Source organism: Chinchilla lanigera, unplaced genomic scaffold (assembly GCF_000276665.1).
Source record: "Chinchilla lanigera isolate Chin_1 unplaced genomic scaffold, ChiLan1.0 scaffold00200, whole genome shotgun sequence".
In the NCBI taxonomy this organism is placed as follows: Eukaryota; Metazoa; Chordata; class Mammalia; order Rodentia; family Chinchillidae; genus Chinchilla; species Chinchilla lanigera.
Window position 1 is genome coordinate 181,203 of NW_004955601.1, and position 23,105 is coordinate 204,307.

At 37.5% G+C, this 23,105-nt stretch overlaps 1 protein-coding gene across 1 annotated transcript in view; it reads left to right on the plus strand.

Annotated features, from left to right (window-relative positions):
• Positions 1–23,105, plus strand: part of Sytl5 (synaptotagmin-like 5) — a 133,552-nt gene that overhangs the window by 104,556 nt on the left and 5,891 nt on the right. Inside the window, exons 11-15 of the mRNA XM_005414815.2 lie at positions 1,130–1,195; positions 3,879–4,057; positions 5,720–5,819; positions 7,449–7,610; positions 22,034–22,142. Of these exons, the coding sequence (XP_005414872.1) occupies positions 1,130–1,195; positions 3,879–4,057; positions 5,720–5,819; positions 7,449–7,610; positions 22,034–22,142 (616 nt within the window). The remainder of the gene's footprint in view (positions 1–1,129; positions 1,196–3,878; positions 4,058–5,719; positions 5,820–7,448; positions 7,611–22,033; positions 22,143–23,105) is intronic.

Consider the following 23,105-nt stretch of genomic DNA (forward strand, 5'->3'; position numbering starts at 1 on the left):
CCAAATTTCATATTTTTTCCACAAAACAAGCACTGCTAGGAAAGAAACCCTGCCCCCACTCACAGCCACTATCTATTCTTCTGAAGGTGTAATTCAGATTGACTGGAGGAGAAAAGAGAAAAACCTAGGAATGGGTGGTGCCAAGATCTATTATCAGCTCAGGCCCCCTTGGATTATGGCTGCAGAGGTTTCTGAATGCCCCAGTAGTTAAGCACTACGAAACAGAGCTTGGGGAAACAATTCATGAACAGTGTGCCCTGGATCCTCTGCTCAGAGCAAAGCTTTTCATTTTTTTATCTTTGAGCTTGTGAGGGACAAGGTCTTGATTCCTGAGATGCCCTCAAGGGAACTGTCTTAATGCAAAGCACTTAGCTTCTTTTTAATGCTAATCATTCCCACTACCAAGCTGTACTGGGCAAAAATCTTGCAGTCTCTAACATTATGGGCCACAATTTTAAAGGACCTTCCTTTATGGCCACCAGCAATATTTTTCAAATTATTTATTTCTGTTTTTTGCCCTTGCTTCTCATGCTAGATAAGTCTAAAAGCTACCAGCAAGACTCATGCCAGAACCTCCCTATTGCACTTCCTTGAAATTTTCTCCACCAGATCAATTAGTGTACTCCACTTTGTCCAAGTCCTTTGCAGTCTCAGGACATGAGCCAATGTAAACAAATCTTTGCCAGAGCATAACATGCAAGATTTTGAGTCCAACTCCCAATAGAATCCTTGTCTCAACTGAAACCTACTGAACCAAGTCTATACCTTCTGCATTTTTGTCAGCATCCTGGTGGGAGGTACTTCTTCCATGGCAACCAGGAAGCTACATGGGAAGTGAAGAGGAAGGGAGAGAGATACATACTTTCAGATCATGACTCCAATAACCAGGCCCTAACCAGACCTCACCTCTTCACAGCAAGTTAGGTATAGCATCCCCAATATCCAATCACTTTCCACAAGCCACATGTATGAAATATGACTCCTTTGGAGGAACATTCTTGATCTAAAGCTTAGCAAACTACTGTGTTCTTACATCTATCCAAGCACCTACAAGTCTTTTTCTTTGCTTTTCTGATTTCTATTGCTCTAATACCTTTTTTCTTTTGGTCTTTGGATGACTTCCTTAAAGAATTCTCAAGCAGGCTCTGACAGGAAGTGGACCTACCTAAATGTGCCTGATGCTGATTCAGACACTGTGAGTTTTCAATTCTGCTTTTTCCTTCTTTTTGCCATACTTCACAAGTTTCATGGTTTGGTAACTTTGATTAGGTAGGCAATTCTTCCAGCACTTTTTTACTTGTGTACAGTTGACCAGTGGTTCTTTTGAAAAGACTAAAGAGTTTATCAGAACTCAAGCATTGCAATTCATTAAACATTAGAACCAGAGCTCAGAAGACCAGTCAAAAGACACATGATCCAAAATGCTTTACCATTAACAAGTCCTTTGAAGTAGTATGCATCTGTATTTTATGTCATAGCTTTGGCTTGGTTAAAAGTGCAACGTTTTAGTTGGTAGTAAAATTGCTAAAACTTCCTTAAGTTCTCCCAAGCCTCAGCATTTGTGGATTCTTAAATCCTCTATCCATTAGGGTCACCTGCTTACAATGGATACTCTTTGATGATGTGGCCATAGAGACACGTGGTGAAATCACAAGGAGATTGTGAGATAAGTTTGGGAAGCTTTCTAACTAGAAACCTGTAATCATACTTTATGTTTTGGCATTGCCAACAGTATGTATGAACCAGTTTTCTTCTGTGTATCATGAGAGAGTTGAGGCTTATTCTTGAAGTCCTTAATAGTCAAAGCATGGTCCAGGGACCAACAATATTGCCTAACCTAGGACAAAGACTTTAACATTTTCTCAGTTCATAGAGCTCCCAGAGCAGTGGTGGCAAACCTAAAGCATGCATGCTGCAGTGGGCTGTTTGTATCATTGAAAACCCTAAAAGATTCACCATCACTCCTAGAGTTTCAGTGGTTCTTTCATGGCACTCCTAGGCCAAAAATAACAACTGGCTAGTAAATTTATTACACCATTAGGCCCAAGTATCTTAATAAGGTCTTAAATCCTAACAGCTTTACAGCTATTTGAAAAAATAATACAGGCAAATTGAAATAAAAATTAAATTTTATTCCATTATTAAGTAGCCTTTATTACTTACTAGTAAGATATGTGTCTGTTGAGGACTACACATTTTCTCAAATATTGGAATCTGGTTGAACATCACCACATTCCACACTGGTTTTTATAACACATTTGATGTTTGTTGCAGAAACTGCCACTCAGCTTTACACAGGTAAAAATTAGTTGAAAAAGAACACTGATTTCAGTGATGTTCCTCAGAACTACTAGTTAGTATGTGCATGGTATCTGATAAATGTTGCTGCATTTTCCTTTAAAATTTAAAATATTTTATGGTGCTCCCATGAGCTTGTTGTGGAATTCTAGGAAACCTGAACTCACCGTTCAGGAACGTGAGACCTAAGTGTTTTTGTTTTTTTTTTTTTGGAAAACATTATCCCAGACCTCACCCCAAAATGAATCATCAATCAGAATCTTCAGTTTACCAAGATCCCTTGAAGGGATATACATAAAATTAAAGTTTGAAAAGCACTCCTCAAAGTCACCAGCTTGCTAAACATGAATACAGCTTTGTGTTAGGAATAAGAAAGACAAAATAGCTTGCTCACTGGCTATCTTTAAGTTATATTTTCCAAATAATTTTGGTGTTCTTGGCTTGCTCTTGTCCTTAACTTAAGCTTAGAAATGATATGAGCTATATTACCCACATCCTGTTCTTTAAACAGTCTCTAGGCTGAGCAGTTGGAGTAACATAACAACTTTTGCTGAAAAGTTAAATTAAAGACTACGTATGCACACATGTGTGTGTGAGTATATGTCTGAAAATGAAATCTAAGGTCCCTTTGTATTCACCATGTCCTTGCTTCTCAGTGGTTGACAGAAGGGTTATAAAATTATTAGATCATTCATTAAAACCTTTACATAAGCTTCATGAATATCACTGCTTTTGTTACAGTCATATTACCAAGATACAGAGTTTTTGCTTCTGGTGCTAAAGGATAATTTTATTACATTTAATTAAAAATACACCTTATATCATTAGTGTCTCAACAAAAACTTGATTCATTCTAGTAGATTTGGATTTTTAGAAACTTTTATTATTTGTTTTGGGTACAATTTTATTGTTTATTGTTATAACTTGTGAGTTGCTATTTTGCAAAGAATTATAGGTCATGGCCTTATAATATGTCTAAGTACAAACACACTATCTGTGTAACCACACCATATTCAGTTGAGGAATCACAACAATTGTGGACATGTGATATTCTTCTTGCATATTTTTGCTAAAGTTGCAATTATGGATCCCCAAACTCTGATGAGATGCTCCTTGTGGGTGTCAGAGAAAGAAGGTTTGTAGCTCTTACTATCGCAGAATATAAGATGACCTTTTCTTTGTCCTAGTCAGTTTATTCTCGTCTTCGAAGTTTATTGAACTTGAGTCTACTAGTAAAAAGCAGAAAGTTGCACGGATGTAGAGGGGAACTAGTATTAGAAATTCCTCAGAGACCCTGCATTTATTAGAAGAAATTAATAAACAAGTTTCACTAACCTATAATGGCAATGCTTCTCCACCCAGCAAGTGTCCTGCTTTCCTCACCAAGGGCACTAGATCTATTTTCTCTTCTTGGGCTGAAATTTAGTACAGCAGGAAAACAAGTGACTTGCTTTCTCTCTGTTTTATAGACTTCCTTCTTTATTATAAAGAACAAGATTTATAATTGAATGATGGGGGTGAGTTCTGTGAAGAGATCTTGGAATAACACATGGTGCCTTCTTTCATCTTGTTTATTCCAGACAAGCCTTAACAGCATGATGAGTGTTTACAGTGAGACAGGAGACTATGGCAATGTGAAGGTCAGTGGTGAAATCCTTCTCCACATCAGCTACTGCTACAAAACTGGCGGGCTCAACATTTTTGTCAAGAATTGCAGAAATCTGGCCATAGGAGATGAAAAGAAACAGAGGACAGATGCGTAAGCACATAACATGTTCCTCAGACTATTTCAAGTGCTCCCTTCTTTGCCTGTATGTTTCTTTTCCAGAAGAGCCTTACTATTCCACTCCATTCAGAGCATTTTCAGAGCATTGTCACTTTCCTCTTATACCACACGTTGAAATATTCTTTGAAGTATGTAAACAATGGCTATGTCCTTGGTTATCCAGTTTTTAAGAGGCCAGTACTCAAGATGATTCAGGAATGACAAATTTGTAGTTTACACAGCTGCTCTTTGAGATAGAAGCTGACATATTGGCACACTCAGAATGTACAAGAGTATCCTGTTGATTTTTGTTCTGGGAACTCTTCCAGAGAAAATTTCCAAGCTGTTAGCCAATTGAACAATGCAGAAGACAATTATTAAGCTTTTGAGATCCTAGGGATCAGCCTGAGAGAGCAGGTATGAACCATGGTTTGGAGGGGAGCTAGATGTAAAGATATTCTGGGAGTCCCCACAAAAACTGTCAGGTACGATTCACTGGAAGGACCCATATGACTCTACTTATATTTATAGCCAATGAAGAGAAAAGATACATGGAATGAAGTCATGAAGACACGTGACTCAAGCTTCCAAGAATCCTCTTCCAATGAATCACACAGGCTGTACTTAATTCTTGTAAAATATTTTCTACCAGGAACGTTTGTTAGAGGCTTAGGTGGTCACATACCAAATTTCCAGTCTCCTAGAAGAAAAACAAATGTTCAGCATGAGCTACATTGTTTGTGCAAACAGTTTGGGCTCAGTGAGCATTTTTATCAGTTCTAAGAACAGTGAGAAACGTTCCAAAATCCAAGTTTCCAGTTGGCACCTAAGAACCAAAGTTACGAGACTTTCAAAGGATAACAATCTCAGGCCTACCATGTTAGCTCTTTTCTGTCCAATTGCTGACCTAGGTACAATAAACAACTCAGCAAAGCTGGTTTTAAGTACCCTAAGATAGACGAAGGAATGGATGCTGAATATAGAAGAGTCTACCTGGCTCTTCAACTAAATTTCAGAGGACTGAAGGACCAATGTACTTATTTTGACTAGCATGGAAAGGGGCCATCTAAAACTCTGGTAGACGTACTTCAAAGGTCTGGTAGCATTCTGTGTGCTTTAATCTCCAAGGGGCTCCTAAAATTATGCAAGCCAAGGTATTGGGTCAAATTGCTATTGTGACTTCAGGTTGTCATTTTCTACATCTTGCAGTCCCATTAACTTAATCGCCTGATATGAGAAAATGGGACTAGGAGAAGAGTAAGTTTGTGAAATGATTGACAATGATAACTGATTACATTTATTGAATACTACAATACATCAACTTCATATATATGTTGGTTAATTTAATGCTAACAATGCCATGTGTTACATACTTTTATCACCCCAGTTTTATCATGGAAACTGAAGCACAAGAAAGTTAAATCCTTGGGGTATTCAGAGCCCATAAGTCATGCGGTGATTCAAAACCAATTGGCTTGACTCCAGATCCTTCACTTTTTATCATTCTTCCTTACTGCTTTTCTCCTTTGAAAGACCATCTATAGACTACATTTTCTTTGGCCCTGTCTCTTATGCTTTCAGCTTAATTCATTGAAATCCTTAAACTTTTCTTGCAAATGTTTCCAAATAATTGTTTTCATCTTTTACTATTTATAGTTATGTCAAGTCATACCTTCTTCCTGACAAGTCTCGAAACAATAAGCGCAAGACCAAAATCAGAACAGGCACGAATCCAGAATTCAATGAAACACTAAAGGTAAATAAATACTCCTGTAGCAATACTTGTGATATTGGTCAGAACCTTGTGGATTTTGAAGTAACTATAATGAAGCTTTTATTTGTATGTTAAGAGATGTATATGTTTTTGAAAACTGGAGTTTGAGTTACAGTATTACTTCAGGCCTTCCTAATAGTTTTTGGAACAGAAAAAAAATGTAAAACACTTACTTTGTTACTTGTCTGCTGCTGCTGCTGCTGCTGCTGCTGCTGCTGCTGCTGCTGCTGCTGTTCAAGTTGCACCTTGAGTAAAGATGATTCAGCCAAATTATATCTGAACTGATAAATCTTTGATAGAAAGCATGTTGAAACCTTAGGAAAACTGCTTTTATCAGATTCCTTTAAGTGAAGTTTGTCAGAATTTTGACACAAATTAATAGGTCCCTGTGTTCACAATCATTATTTTGCTAATATAGTGTGAATATGTGCTGTTTCTTGTTAAGATTTCAGAATTCTGCTAAATTTAAGAATGTGGTTAATGAAGAGTGGAGATGCAGGATCAGATTTCAGAAATCTCAGAGAAAGTGGCCTAGATAAAATATGGCCCAGGCTTTTATCCTAAAGAAATTTCTACTTCTAGTGGGCTTCCATGTTACAATTCCTTCTCTCACCTTAGACCAATCAAACCTAGTATGAAATATCCAGGAAGAATGAAATGTAGAAATTATTGTCAGTTTCAGGAAATTAATGCACTTGTGCCTAGAATGATGAAGACAGAGTCCTGCACAGGAGAAAGGTGATGAGGACAGAAACCATGAGCTTGTGTGTTCAAGGAAGGCACTGTGGAAGCACAAACCAATATCAAGGTAGATCAAACTCAAAATAAAATTTAAAAAGGTGAGAGGATGAATTCTGTGACCATAACAGGATGGATAAAAAAGATGAGCCCAAGCAAAAGGATAAACTTGGTGATGGGATAAATTCAAGAAGCAGGGAGGCAAGATTAATCATGATAAAACAAAAAGGATAGGAACACACACAAATCCAACATCAGAGGTTAGCCTGAAGTATGACTCAAATGATGGTTGCATAGAACAAACAGAAAGTTGGAAGGCATGTGAGCTGTGGCCCTAGGTAGCAGTCTGCTGGAAAAGGAGAAGGTAACCCAGTAATATCCTCTTTCTGCTCAGTTCGTGCACATATCTTGTCACCTCTACAGTGAGACCAAGCTTTATGTAGTTTAGTGTCCACAAGTTTGTCATTGTCAATACTTTTCAGGACTTAGGAGGTTTATTACAAGTAAATAAGATATAATTTAGAGAACTGATAAATTTAACTTTGAGCTATTGGGTAGATGTGAATAAATAAATAGGCCAATAAAAAGAAGCTAAAGTATAAAGAAAATAAGCTTCTTCACTTGACACTTTTTATGCCCTATCTGGAGTTTATTTCCCTCCCAAATAATGTATTTATATATCTTTCATCACTACACCTGGCGTAAAATTAGTTTATGGAACAGAACCTCAATTATAGTAGAAGCAAACTGCTTTCTTTGGGTTTGTTTTGTTCATATTACTGATGTCTATGATCTGAAAGATGGGGGCAGTAAATTTCTGGAATTGGACAAATCTTTCCTTATGGAATGTGATGTTGTTCATCTCATTTACAGTATACCATCAGCCATACCCAGCTGGAAACAAGAACCTTGCAGCTCTCAGTCTGGCACTATGATCGATTTGGACATAACAGCTTCCTCGGAGAGGTGGAGATTCCTTTTGACTCATGGAACTTTGAAAATCCATGTGATGAATGGTTTGTGCTTCAGCCCAAGGTAGGATGTACGTCTAGATTAGTTAAACAGTTAAACATTAAGGCAAATTTGAGCAAAATTGATGTCACAAACCTGAAGACTCTGAAGGCTTCCAGAGATCAAGTGACAGTCTACAAAGATTAGTGGAGCAAATTTTGAAATATTATAATAAATGTAAATCTATTGTTTTGGAAACTGTGGAAATAGATTGTCTGTATGACAAGCCACATAATCATATGTATTATTAATTTTACTACTAAAAATGTATTCATCATTTGAAGCTCTATGTGGATAATCAAAAGAGCCACATTGCACAATCCTATTAGAATGAGAATGTCTTCATTTGCATATAGGCAAAAAACTTGAAAGGCATGAACAATTTCAAAACAGTCTCTGTTTCTCATTATCTGCAATTTGGATCCTAAGCAGAAATAGTGTTGCCTTGGCTCACAGGAGAGCGTGATCAGTAGCCACAGTATGTGATTTCCTACATTCCTCATTCCTGCTTTTGGGATTCATAAACACAGGCCTTGAATTATAGTAGGAAAAACAGGCTTAGAGCTGATTCTAAAAGCCAGTGTAGTGTAGCATTTTCTAATCTATGTCATCAATACATGAGAGTCACTGAAGGCAATTAGAGTCTTCCTAGATTTCTAGCAATTTTTAAGTTGAAAGGAAGGTGAGAAAAAAAATCACATTTATGCTACCAAAGGTTGTTCATTATATACAGGGAGGAAAAACATTACAGTAGAGATGGTGGATTCATATGACTTAACTTGGTTCATTCCTAGCTTCATGAGTGCTCATGTTAATTAACTGCCTGAACATTACTGTTCTCAGCTGTAATACACAGACACAGCTTCCTAGGGCTGCTGTAAAGCTTGAATAAGCATATTATGTAAGACTGTCAGCATTCTATCAGACACATTGTAGGCCATCAATAAATATTAGGTATTATACATATTTAGGAGTCCTTCCATTACAATAGACAGACGCTCCAGCTCCTACTGCTCAAACATCAAGGGGAGATTACTGGCTAGTAGTAATGAAGTATAGCTTGATCCAGATGTTCAAATCTTATCAAGGTCTTGGAGTTCATTGGCTCTTTTTACTTTATTGCCTTTATATTCAGTTTCCAAATACCCTTGGAAACTAACTCGCATTATTCCTAAGCCTGCTTCTTTTGGGCGCTAATGATTACAGTGACTAAGAGTCTCTCATCCTGCATCACACTGTCCAGAAGAAGAAAAAGTTCTTCTTCTTCCAGCAACGCCTTGGGCCTTGGGAAAACAAGAGCTCTAAATGCATTACTTGCCCATCCTAAGCTAATGATTGTGGTCGGAGAAGTAAGATGCATTGGTTGGCTTAAGACAATCAGAGTTTGCCCTGTTCTAAATGTGAGATTTCCCCCAAAAGAATTCAGGGCCAGTAACACAAAGGGAAAACTGAGGAGTACTGGTCAGTAAAAACAAATCATGCACCCCATATCAACACCAATAGCAGTTTTCTCATTTAATGATGCTAAGAACACTGTGGGATAGGGATCATTATCCTCACTTTATTTATTTGTATTTTGTTATTTATTTTTGAGACAGGATCTGACTATGTAATCCAGGCTGCTCTTGAACTTGTTATATAGCCCAGGCAGGCTTCGAACTTACAACAATCCTCCTGCTCAGCCTCCAAAGTTCTAGGGTTATAGGCCTGTGCCACCACACCCAGATTCCATTTTATAGACAAGGAGAATGAAGCTCGGAAGTTAAATAGAATTTAATGATGGGGTTTGTAATTATTGACCAGAATCTTGCCATAAAAAATTCATAGGAAACCTTTAGGATATATATTTGAGCTCTGGGTAAAATTGAAACAAAACGTAATTTCTTGAAAATAAGATAACACTAAACCCATGACCAGCATGAATGTGATAAAGAGGGGATATACATTATTAGCAACAAATATGCCCATAGTAGCATAACATTCCTCTGATATTAAATGTAGGAAATATTTCGTCATTCAACATGCAGTACCTCAGAACTGAATAAAAATCCTCACTCTAAAAGGTAACACTGACAGGACTTAGCAGTTTCCTATCAGTTGCATCGTTTTGTGCACTGTGAATGAGCACCATTAGAAAATGTCTAACGTCATATTTTGCATAACACAAAGGAAACTTAGCATGCATCTTAGTATGTGAAATTAATTTAGCTGTCATAAAGTTAACATTAAAGCACATAGGTGCTCCTTGGAAATCAATTTATGAGAGAAAAGAAGCATCCTTCCAGGTATCTTTCTGGAAATGGTTGAGAAACTTCACTGGGATAATATTTAAGCTCTCCAAGGTCTTTCTCAGGTATCCTTTGTGCTTATAGACCATAGTAATCACTTCCATGTTGCCATTGGGGGTTCCTTTTTTATTATCAGGGGGAAGCATCTCGGGGTTTCTCTGAGCTTGCTGAAGGTAACAGCTCTAATGGTGTTTACTGTCTGTGAACACCATCTGTCCTCAGCCAGATCCCCACACATTCCTAACCATTTGAGAAGGTCTGTTTCAACCACCTCTACATGAAGCTCTCTTTCAAAGTCTGAACTCAGGCTATTGTGGCTTTCTGCACATGAAGGCAGATAAAAGAAGTTCTCAGGAATTTTGGTACCCCTTCTATGGGTCAACCCTTAGTCAACAAGCAATAGGCAAGGAAATATAAAAGCCCACTTCCCTTACTGAAAAGAAGTAAAATTCTGGTGTTACTTATCCTCCAGAGCATCCCTGCCACATTGGGCTGAAATTACCTTCCATGGACCATTGTCCAAGATTGTAATCATATCTGCCCTGCTTTCTCCACCCCTTTACTGGTTCTACGGTAGCATTTCCTGAATAAATTACTTGCATAAGAATCTTCACCTCAGAATCTGCTGAATGCACACTGAAGAATACAGGAGAATTTAATATCCCTAATTCATATCATCATCCTCTGCTTAGATTCCTCAGACACATAGAGGAAAGGCTAAAGACTCAGACTTTTACTTGCTTACATACCACACCATATAAAACTGAGATGGGTGCCTTGGCATGCAATGTATGCTGAGCTGATGTGTTAACAAGCTTCTTTCACTATGACAAAATACCTGAAATAACATAAAAGAAGAAAGCTTCAATTTGGCTCACAGTTTCAGTCCATGATCAATTTGCCCTGTTGGCTTGGCCCTTTGGCAAGGCAGTGCACTATTATAGAAGCAGATGGCAGGGGAAGACTGTTCTCATGGCAGACAGGAAGCAAAAACAGGCAGGAAGGGCAGAGGTTCCAATGCCCCCTCCAAAAGCATGCCCTCAGTGACTTACCCTCTTCCACTGGGTCCAATTTCTTAAAAGGTCCACCATTTCCTGATAGCGCTGTAAGCTGCCAACCAGCGTTAAGCACATGGGCCTTTGGGAGAAGTTCCAAATTCAGAAGATCGCAGCTGAGCTTTCAGTAGCTAATTATCACCCAGTTATGTGAAGTGTCACTTCATTCTGAGCCTTCTGTCCGTAATTTCAGTGCAATAGGCACTCCATCAGCTGCAAATGTAGGAGAGTAGCCCTGGAGGCTTGATGTTTCTGGCAGATTATCCAGCTGAGAAGGTAAAATGGGAGCTACAGGGACTGATTTGCCTAGTAATAAGGGGTGAGAATTAATAATCCTTAAACATTTGGAAATACGAACATTCTTTTATATTAGGAATAGCGGGATGACATGCTGCCTTATTGCTTATTAACTCTGTATTATGGAAAGTCCCTCAGCACCTGTCCTTGTTTGTGTTAGGTATTACAGCAGAAGCCAGTGAGGAAGCTGGTACAGACAGAGAAAGAGCTCAAGATGGAAAAAAAAATCTTGAGGTGTCAAAATTGAGTACTGTAAACTTCCATTTTATTGCATGACACAGGCCTATTTATTAGGTATAACTTATTATCTGTCTGAAAGGGAGATTAGGTACTTAGACAAGAACTGTTTGTCCCTAAGAATTGCCTTTAAAGCCTTCCCAGGAGCTACTATTATAAAAACAAGGACCTCTGAAAATCAACAGTAAGCTTAGCTGTTTTTCCAAAGAAACATTCTCTCGTTCTGCCTTCAAGCAGAGACTAAATGGAAGCTCCTGTGGAATTATTGCCTGGCTAAAAGGCTTCCTCTATACTTTGCACTTTAGGCACACTCTTCTCTGTAATTTAGCACACCACCCGTAAATGCATTGGGAACTGTCTCTTTCTTGATCTGATGGAAAAGTGGATCTCTCATCATTTTCAAGAAGATAGAGAATGTCATCTGATTATTTCACAACCCTACTGAGGTAGTCTCAATAGTTCTTTATTGCTTCTGGATATGGTTTGAATCAATGCTAGCCCTCACCTTGGCACCCAGGACTCTCCTGATATTTCCCAGGCTTGTGTTGCAGCACAGGAAATCAGCACTGTACTAACATCCCCATTCTAAGGCAAATGCAGCTCTCCATGGCTTTTAAACCCACCAGTCAACACCTGCCTGTCTATGTATCAGGGAGGTCTCAGGCTATTGGAGCAGGCTTGGTCTGTGGGCATGGAAAGCCAGAAAAGCCTAGGAATCTAAGATCCTGCAGATTGAGAGCAGAGCCTTTGATCAATGACTGATGGTAAAGGAGCATAAACACTTCCACCACTTTGCTGCTTGTCTTAGTTACTGCCTTGTTGCTAAGAAAAAAATGCCTGATGCCCGAAGTTAAAAGGGGAAAGGTTTATTTCGTTCACAGTTTGTAGAGGTTTCAGTCCATAATTGGCTTGCTCCAAGACAGATTGGCATGGTAGACAGGCATCGGCATCGCAGAGGAGAAACAGTTCATGGCAGGTAAAAGCTAGCACAGCACGCAAGGGACATTAGCACCTTCTTTCTGCCCCTTTTATACTCTATCTAGGCCCTGGGATTAGAGCAATGCCAAACCAATCTGTGGACTGATTTAGCAATCACACATCTTTAATCCCAGCATCAAGCTCTCCAGATTCAGTCATCTCTGAGAAAGTCCCACCTATGACTACCTAAGGCTTTGGAGGGGGCATCTAGACACAAATTATAACACTTCTCCTTGGGACAGCTTACCTTCAGATGTTCCCATTGGACTGGCTAAAAGTTGCCTGTGTGGAATTTTGCCTGATTTTGTACCCTTGGCACTTTTTACTTTTTAGACTCACTTTTCTATTATGCTTCCCAGTAAAATAGTTTAACGTACATTCTTGCCTTAGGGTGTTCTGGAAACCCCAGATTAAATACTTTATTTCGATCATCTTTGTCACTACCTCCCTGCACATACGACCTTCATCACATATGACTTCCTATGAGTCCTTAAACATATTCTACGCAGTTCCTATAGTACTTTGCCCAAAGCCGCTTTCTCAACCCACACTAATCTTCCTCCCATCCTACCTTCATTTGGGATTATCTCCGCCATTCTTCAAGGACTAGACAAGAGCCAACTCCTTATCCCGATTTGTGCTAATCTCTGTCTTCATATAGTGGTTTATTTTCCTTGTATTGGAGTAAATGTCACAGTTTTTCTGAAATGGAAGTTTCTGCGTAGTAGAAGCAAACAGGACCAGCAGTAGGTCAAATGATAAAGTCACAGAAATCATCCACATTCAAACATGCACCTTCAAGTGTATTTTTAAAACATTGTAACTAATTACTAATAAGTATTTTATTTTTTTAATTTGCAGATAAAAGTTGCATATCTTTTCTATACAAGATGTTCTGAAAGATGTATACATTATAGAATGGCTACATTTAAATTATCATATGAATAACTTCACATGCATTTTATGTTGAGAACATAAAAACTCTTAGTACTTTTAAAAGATACAATACATAATTATGAACAATAATCACTATGTTGTACTATAGATCTCTTGAGCTTATTCTTCTTATCTGTCTTTGTGTCCTTTAACTAGTGTCTCTCTAAACTTCCACTAATACCCAGACCCTGTCAACCACCATTCTAATCTACTTCTATAAGTTCACATATTTTTAGAATACCCCAATAAGTAAAATAATGCCTTGCTTGTCTTTGTATGTCTGGCTTATTTCACTTAATGTAGTGTCCTTCAGGTCCATTGTTGCAAATAACAGGATTTTCTTCCTTTTAAGGCTGAACAATATTCTGTTGTGTATATATATCACATTGTCTTTATCCAGCCCTCTGTTGTTGGATGCTTTGGTTGATTCCATATCTTGGATGCTAAGGAGAGTGAAACTGTTAATTTTGTATAAACTGTGTAAACCCAAACTCTTGTGTCATAAAGTCAAAGAATAAAATTACAGGAAAAAAGGAGAAAGTTAGGAGAGTGTTCGTTGAAAGTAAGGAAAAGGGAAATAGCTCCTGGCGGGTGCGGGGTCCAGGAGGGAACTCCAAAAATGAAGATTTTCAGTGTGCTTTCTTTGTGCTAGTCTTATACAGATGAGCAGAAATTAGGGATCTTTGCAGTATAGAGTTGAATAAAGTCAGTTACTTGGCTGGCCAAATTCAAAGGAAATTAATTAAAAGGAAACTGGTTATTTTGCATTTTTAACGTTTCTTGAAGTCCAGCCTAGAAGTAGGGAGCAACTGTCACCTAACTTAGCATACGCTGCCTAAAAAGTTCCTTATCTACCTACTCTTTTTTATTTTAAAGAGAAAAGAACAAAAACAAATTAACAAACACAAAGACATAAGCAAAACAACACAAAAACAATCAAAACGATACAGAATTTCAAACAAGATGATAAGAAATTAACAATGGTTGTTGTATTACATATTGTTATCTTCAGATTGATTACTCAGATAACCAGATATAGGCATGTAAGATTGATCAAACAATCAAACATTATCCATTCCTTTCAATAAACCAATAGAAACTGGCAGTACAATTGTCTTATCTACCATCTCAGTTGTTTTTTCCTTTTGAGCAGTTTCTTTCCCTTTCACAATATCTATTGTAGCTTTCAAATTTTATTTACTCTTTCAAGTTCTTACACTAGGGAGACAATATGATGTTTACACATATGAGTGTGATTTATTTCACGGATGTGTATTGTCTCTAGTTGCATCCATTTACCTATAAATCCTAGAGTTTATCTTTCTTTATAGCTGAGTAATACTCCATTGTATAAAAATGCCACATCTTTTTTATCCATTCCTCAGTTGATGAGCATTTGGAATGTTTCCAAGATTTTACTATTACAAATTGTGCTGCTATAAACAGGGTGCACATATATCACTGTGGTATGATGCTTTCAGTTTTTTGGAAAAATACCCAAAAGGGAAAGAGTTGGGTTGAATCGGACCTCTAATCTTAGTTTACTGAGGAGTCTCTAGACTGATCTCCACAGTGGTTGCACCAGTCTACATGCCCACCAACAGTGGAGAAGGGTTCCTTTTTCCCCACAGACCTTCCAGCATTTGTTCTTGGTTGATTTCTTGAGGACTCGGTATCTGCCTATTCTTATCGTACCTTTTTATCTTTTTTCCTCATGTTTGTTTAGGTACATTTAAATGTTATAACACAATTATATAATAGTCACATAAGCACAAGCCTGAAAACATCATCAGTATAAGGTATTTTCCTAAGTTCTGCATTTTTGAGGACCTATACACTTGAGAAAGCACAAATGTATTTAATATATCATGAAGTTAGCAATAATTAGTGTCACAACTCCAAAATATATATATATATACACACACATATATATATGTATATACAGGTTTTTAAAGTATAACTATACTGACAAGAATTAAAGGATATCTTCCAACTTGTTATAAATGTAGGAAACAGTGTTAGTGACCATAAATAGACTTACTACACAATATGTAAGTGCATCTTACTTATACAATAACAGAATATTTGTTCAATAAGAGCCAAGAGATGTAGATAAAGTTTTAAATGACAGGACCAAATATAAAGAGATATAAAAATTTAGATAATTTCATGGTTTAATATCTAGATGTAATATCTATTGTGTAAAAGAGAACCTTATTAGTTACTGTGCATGTATTAAACTTATGAAATCTTAACCCTATAAATTTAACTCTAAAACTTATATTCACAGAATGTTTTGTTTTTAGATGTATATACATCTCTAGTCCCAGATGTATAGGGTATGTTATAAACAAAGATAATAGTGGCTTATTTAACCAATCATAAAATGATTATCGAAAACCTTTTACAAGTCTACATTTAAATAATCTTTAACTCTTGAGTTTTTTAAATAACCAAAAACTTAACAATAGAAAACACAAGAAATTATCTTAGGAAAATATAAAACCTCTGTTTTCAAATGCAGTTTTGTAAGTTTAACCAAGAACAATTTATTAAGAAAACTTCATTGCTTTAGTGATAGAAATTTAACCTTTAACTATAATTAGATACCATAATAGATACTAATAATTAGATACTTAATAGATACTTATTAGATACTTAATAGATACTAATAATTAGATACTTAATTAGATACCATAATAATTTTCATGGCCTTCATTGTGGTGTGCCGTATTAAACCCTAGGGAAATTTGGAGAATTCACTCTTCAGTGAAAACTAGAAAAAATTGGTTCAAGTGGCCATTTTTTCAGCCACAAAAGGGAGTTTTGTCCGGTAGTTACCAAGCCCAAGGGCCCTATTTATTTATTTATTTTAACAATTACTTTAGATTACTCATTAGAAACAAAACATAGCATAGTTAGCATTTTTAAGTTAACTTTAACCAATGAAAAACTCTTAAGTTACTGTGTACAGAAAACAATAGGAACTGTATTTATAAAATCTATTTTTAAGATATTGCCATGATTATCTAACAACCTGGATGAGAACACGACACCAACTTTAAAGATCTTTATCTTGCCTTTATCTTGCCAATTAATTTAAGCTACCTAATAAGGCATATGAACAAAAAGCATTTGGGCTAACATCAAAAGTGTCCATGTATCTATAAGCCAATTTTTAAAAATTTATTTTAAAAATAAAAGAAGGAAAACACATTAACAAGCAGCCAACCATTTACAAAATAGCAAAAGAACAATAAAAACAATACAGAGTTACAAACAAAGTGGTAGGAAATTAACAGTGCTTCTTGTATTACATATTGATATCTTCAAAGTGGTTTCTCAGGAAAACAAATAGAGACATGCAATATTGATCAATCAGGTAATCATTAAGTGTTTCTTTCAGTAAAGCAATAGAAGACGTTAGTTCAACTATGTTAGCTATCCTGTATATACATACTTACGTAATTTCCCCTTCTTTCCCTCCTCTTTTCCCACACCCCAGTTGCCCTTTACTTTTGAATATTTTCCTTTCGTTTCACAATGTCTATCATACCTCCTAGTTTTTATTCACTCTTTCAGGTCTTACACTAGTGAGACAATACGGTGTTCACACATGCAGGTCTGATTTATTTCACTTATGAGTATGGTCTCTAGTTGTGACCATTTACCTGTAAAAGCATAGAGTTTGTCTTTCTTTATAGCTGTGTAATATTCCATTATATAAAAGTACCACAATTTTTTTATCCATCCCTCAGTGGATGGACATATGGGTTGCTTCCACAATTTAGCAATTACAAATTGCACTGCTATGAACATAGGTGCACAGATATCACTGTGATATGATGTTTTTAAATCTTCTGGGAAAATACCCAGCCGGGAGATAGCTGGGTTGAATGAGACCTCTAGACCTAGTTTTCTGAGGAATCTCCAAACTGATTTCCACAATGGTTTCACCAGTCTGCATTCCCACAAGCAGTGGAGAAGTGTTCCTATTTCTCCACAGCCTCGCCATCATTTGTTATTGGTTGATTTCTTAATGCTAGCCATCCTTACTGGGGTAAGGTGGAATCTCAATGTTGTTTTAATTTGCATTTCTCAAATGACTAATGATGTTGAACATTTTCTCATGTGTTTATTTGCCATTTGTATTTCTTTATCTGAAAAGTGTGTATTCATCTCAACTGCCCATAAGCCAATTTAAGTGAAACCTTTAGAGGACAATGTATGCTTGAAAGTTAACATAGAGAAGTACATGTATTTACCAATCATGCATAACTTTTATGTGGTCAAACTGAAGACTTTCCTTTGGAAATCCCACATAAGCCTCGAGCCTATCAGCCCCTACCTGTAATGTTTTGAATTTCACTACCCCTTAAAACCTACACAACATGTTTCCCGTGGAAAATGCTCAAAGAGCCAGAAATGCACATGGGCAAAAACAAAAAAGAAAAATGAAATTGATATGAGCTCAAAAAAATTTTAATGAAGCAGCTGTATGCACACTGACCAGTTAATAAGAGCTTAACAGACAGAGAAACAGACAAGAAAACATATAGAGCACGTAAAACACTCACATTTAATGAGTGCACTCTTAGATGCATTGTCCATGCTAAACTATAATAATCTTTTTCATAGCTTTAGGTTTATAACTATATATACACTGGTTAGAACTTTCCCTAGGATTGTCATAGCACTTTTTAGGTGAGTCATAGCAGAGATACCATGCTATAAGTTATACCAATAAGAGTCATAAGGAAAGAAGGACCTCAGCGTCAGAACTTGGAGTGTTAAAACAGCAGACTAGAAAAGAATTTAGAAAGGCACACATACCAGCCCTCCACTAAAGGAGTAAACTTTTTTATCTGGTGACCCACACTGAAGCCAGGCAGAGGGAATAGGAGATGTGAAACCCATAGTGGGTCGTATGGAGATATTATATTTACCCAACAGGCATTCCTTAGGGTGACAGACTGCCCATCCCAGAGGGACCCGTGAGATGCATGCATGCCTCTCTTGAGACAATCTCCACATAAAGGGGATCTCCAACCTGTGAAAGAGAACTCTAGCTTCATTCTGGGGGCACCATAGTGCTAGGGCCACTGTCTGATTGATAAGGTCAGGCCAGATGAGCAAGCAAGACAACTAGAGAGAGACAGTTGTGAACTGAAAACTGTATAGTGACAGAGAGGGGGGAACTCATCACCTAAAGAGATGGAAAACTTACACACTCAGTAGTCTTCCAGCTCAGGCAATTTAGCTGAGAGAAAGAGACTGGAAGCCAGCAGTCACAGGAAATGGATCAGTGGAGGGCTGCTATGTGTGCCTTTCTAATTTCTTTTCTAGTCTGCTGTTTTAACACTCCAAGTTCTGACACTGAGGTCCTTCTTTCCCAAGGTGATGAGTACCTATGCGGAACATCAATCACTGATTTTTACCCTTAGTGTAGGTTTGTGGGTGCATTCCTTTCATCTTGTGTCTTGAGGTCTGTATCGACGGTGTGTCTGTATCTCCCCCACAGTTGCAATGTATCTCGTCTTCTGCACTGGCTCCTTCAAGGGCCTAGGCCTGTCTGACTGCCTACAATATTTCTATCTAACTTAGCTGTCTATAACATTGGGACATCCAAATATGAAACAATAAATTCTGCACAAATCGGTGACCCGAGCTCCTTGTCTTGTGGAGTCAAAGAATGAAATCATGAACACAAGGAAAAAGTCAAAAGAGTATTTATTGAAAGTAAGAAGAGAAATAGCTCCTGGTGGGGGTCCAGGAGGGAACTCCAAAAGTGAAGTTTGCCAGTGTGTTTTATCTTAGTCTTATGCAGACAAGCAGAATGTGGGGGTCTTTGTAGTATAGAGTTGAATAAAGTTAGTTACTTAGCTGGTTAGACTTGTTATTTTGCATTTTTATTGTTCCTTAAAGTCCAGCCCAGAAGTAGGGAGGAACTGTCATGTAACTTAGCATATGCTGCCTGAGAAGCTTCTTCTTGGGAAAATTCCTTATCTGCCTATTTTTATCCTAACTTTTTATCCTTTTTCCTGTGTTTGTTTTTATCTTTCTAAGTTGAGCTCTTAATTCAGTGCATGTGCTGGTTTCTTTGTATCTAGCTGACTGTATCCTGGGCCCATCCCTTTTACAGTAGTGTTGCAAAAAATACGGGATTGTAGTTGTGTTTTCAATATATACAGATATCATTTCTTTTTCATACATTAAGTCCCCAATTTAAGAACATTGGAATTGCGAATTTTCACAGGTATGAACACACCTTGCATTAAGAATATTCATAGATACAAACAAATCACAGAAGTAGCTCACGTGTCTGCCAGATATCATCATAGTTGTGATGCTGTGTGCCTACTGAGCAGTGTGATTGTGTACAACAGAACCGGGCTCAATCAGAGCCCAGGATGTCCAGAAGCAAGAGGAAAAGCAGTGATGATGTGGAGCTGCTTACTAGGAAGCACAAAACAAAATGTATTGTATATTCATGTCAAAGATATATAAGACTCACCTTGTCAGACTTGTGAACAAATCCAACTTACAAACATTATCCAGGAGCAGAACTCATTTGTAAGTTGGGGACTTACTCTATATACCTGGTAGAGGGATTGCTGTGTCATGTGGTAGTTCTATATTTAATTTTTTTGTCAGTATTGGAGATAAATCCCATTCCTTCACACTGACCTACATTCCCAACCCTCCTCCTTTTTTTATCATTCTGATATGGGGAATTTCTAAGTTGCTACATGGCACAGGCGAGGCTCAAATATGTGATCCACCTGCTTCAGCCTTCCAATTTGTTGTGATTATAGGCATGTGCCATGATGCCTGGTTTTTTTTTTAAAGAGAAAAAATAACAAAATAACAACAACCAAGACAAAAACAAAACAACACAAAAGCAATAAAAATGTGAAATGGATTTTTTTTAGAAGGGTCTCATTAATTTGTCTGGACAGGTTTGAATTTGCTATCCTCCCACGTTAGACTGCCAGACTGTTGCAATTATAGGTGTACAACAATGGGTGATTTTATTTTTAATTTTTTGAGAAACTAAAATGAAACAGGAAGGTTTCTAAAATGAAACAAAGATGGTTAAATAAAATACCTCAAGTGTTCAAGTGTTTCTGAACTTTTCAGCTGCCCTGTCTCTGAGGAGAGCAGTTCTCTGCCTTTGATTCAACTTGCACAAAGTTAAGTCTTCCAGGGAAAGGCCTGCGGCAGTACCCTACATTTTCTGTTCCATCTATACAAAATCAAAGTTCAGTTGACTCCATGGCAAGAGGGAGACTTCCAGAACAGATGCTGTGGATGTATGTGAAGATTGACTTGTAAATTTTGAACTTTTTATTTTGGGATCATTGTAACTCTACACACACTTGGATAATGCAAAAAGGTCACATGTACCCATTACTCCATTCCCCAGTGGTAACATATTGCAAAGATATAGTATGATATCACCACTAAGATACTGACATTGAGGTGATCTATCAATTTTAGTCAGATTTCCCAGTTTTACTATTACTTATTTGTGAGTATGTGCACAAGTTGATGTGTATATTTAGTTCTATGCAATTTTATGATGTGTGTGAGTTTGTGTATATTTCCTACCACAATCAAAATACAGGACAATTCCATCACCATGCTTATCCCTCAGGTTGACCTGCTGAACCACATCCCTGCCTCCCAGTGCCCCCATTCCTAGCCCCTGGCAACCACTAACCTGTTCTCCATCTCTACAGTTTTGTCATTTCAAGAGTGTTAGGTAAATAAAACCCTTTGGGACTGGTTTTCTTCATTAAGAATAATTCTCTATAGACTCATCCAAGTTGTTGCATGTATCAATAGTCTTTTGCTTTTCATGGCTGCTTAATAGTTCATGGTATGGATGTACCACAGTTTGTTTAACCATTCACCTGTTAAAGGATATTTAGGCTGTTTCTGGTATGCTTGTTATTAAAAATAGCACTAATATGAATATTATATTAGCATCCAAATTTTACATGGACATAATTTTTTATTCATCTAGAATTAATGCACAAGTATAAATTCTGGGTTTTTTAGCAGCTGCATGTTTAATCTTATAAGAAACTGTTTCCAGAGTGGCTGCACCATTGTACACCCCTACAAGTGAGATTCAAGTGAACCCTGTTTCTCTTTATGAATTTTGTTGCAAATTATCAATTGCCTTCAATGACTTTTGGCTGGAAGTCAATCATGAATCATCTATGACTCCATGCTTTTCCCTTCTTGCTCACTTAGGAAAGCTTTGAGACATCAAACAGGGAGAAGCAACTTCTGGGACTATTTTCAGTGGTATCGTTATTCCTGCCTCATGCTCTGTGGTATATCTGGGTCAGTCCTCAATGTGTCATAGACACTCAGTATCAGTTCATAGACAAAATGAGTGTTATATATCACCTTTCAGATTCCTTTTCCTTTCTTGAAAGTTATATGCAGCTGTCTTAATAGAGCTTGCCCATCTTTCTTTTTTTTATGTCCAAATCATCTCAAAGTAGTAAGAAATCATGTAGTTGAATGGGAATGGATCATCACATTTAAGCCACCAAATAATTATTGCACATTCAAAAATGGGTTGTGAAATACTAATTCAGGCATTCTTACATTTTCTTTTCACCTGTCTCTTCTTCGCCAGGTGGAATTTGCTCCTGATATTGGCCTTCAGTACAAAGGAGAGCTGACTGTTGTTTTACGATACATTCCTCCAGAGGAAAGTGCCATGCTTCCACTAGGACAACTTCAAGGTAGAGAAAAACTCCATGCCACTGATCACTGATGCTCTATTTCTATGAGTATGGGGGTAGCTATTAGGGATTGGTTAGACTAAATATTACTTTTGTACTAAACAGATGAAACATAAAGGACTAGGTGTCACTGTCTTTTGAGGAGGGTTGAAAAATATATACTGCATAGATAGAAGGGTATGTGTTTCATACAAGGGAAACAGAGCCAAAGCTCATGTCTTAGAAGCTAGCCTTTCTGCCAAAGTTTGTTTCCTGCCAGTCCCAGAGATATAAGATCTTCCACAGGGTGGGAGATCTTCTGGGAAGGGTGTAGGAAGCTGCTGTATGGATATATGTCTTTTATAGCTACTCAAAGAGTCTTGAGGAAAAGGCTGATGCAAAACAGAGAATTCAAAGAAAAAATCTAGATGGAATCAAGCTGTAAATCTTTCTTGCCCCTCCCTTCCACCAACTCCCCCAGGTAACCTCCTTTATCCCCCCATCATGATTGCTGTCTTCAGTGTCACCTGGCCTCAGTTTCCTCACTCCAAAGAGTTGCTGTGAGGATTAAATAAGTTCATATATGTAAGGTTCATATTTGTAAATCAGTACTAAGTAAAGGTGGTGCTTGTTATGTTATTGATCATATTTCACTAGAATAATAGGCTATGGCAGGAAGGAGTTTTCTCTCATCTTCAGTACTCACCCAGTCTGGAGTTGATGATTTACAAGAGGGAGTTACGGAATTTTCTTCTGGGAGTCGGTTCAAACTATCAAAGAGGGGGCTGGGGATTTAGCTCAGCGGCAAAGCGCCTGCCTGGCAAGCGCAAGGTAGTGAGTTCGGTTCCCGGTACTGGAAAAAAAAAAAAAAAAACTATCAAAGAAGAAAGTTATGGAATTTTGTCTTTTGTAGCCTTGACAGATTGTGTCTGACTTTCATGATAATTATTTCTCACTAAGAGCAGGAATAGTGGCCTAGGCAGC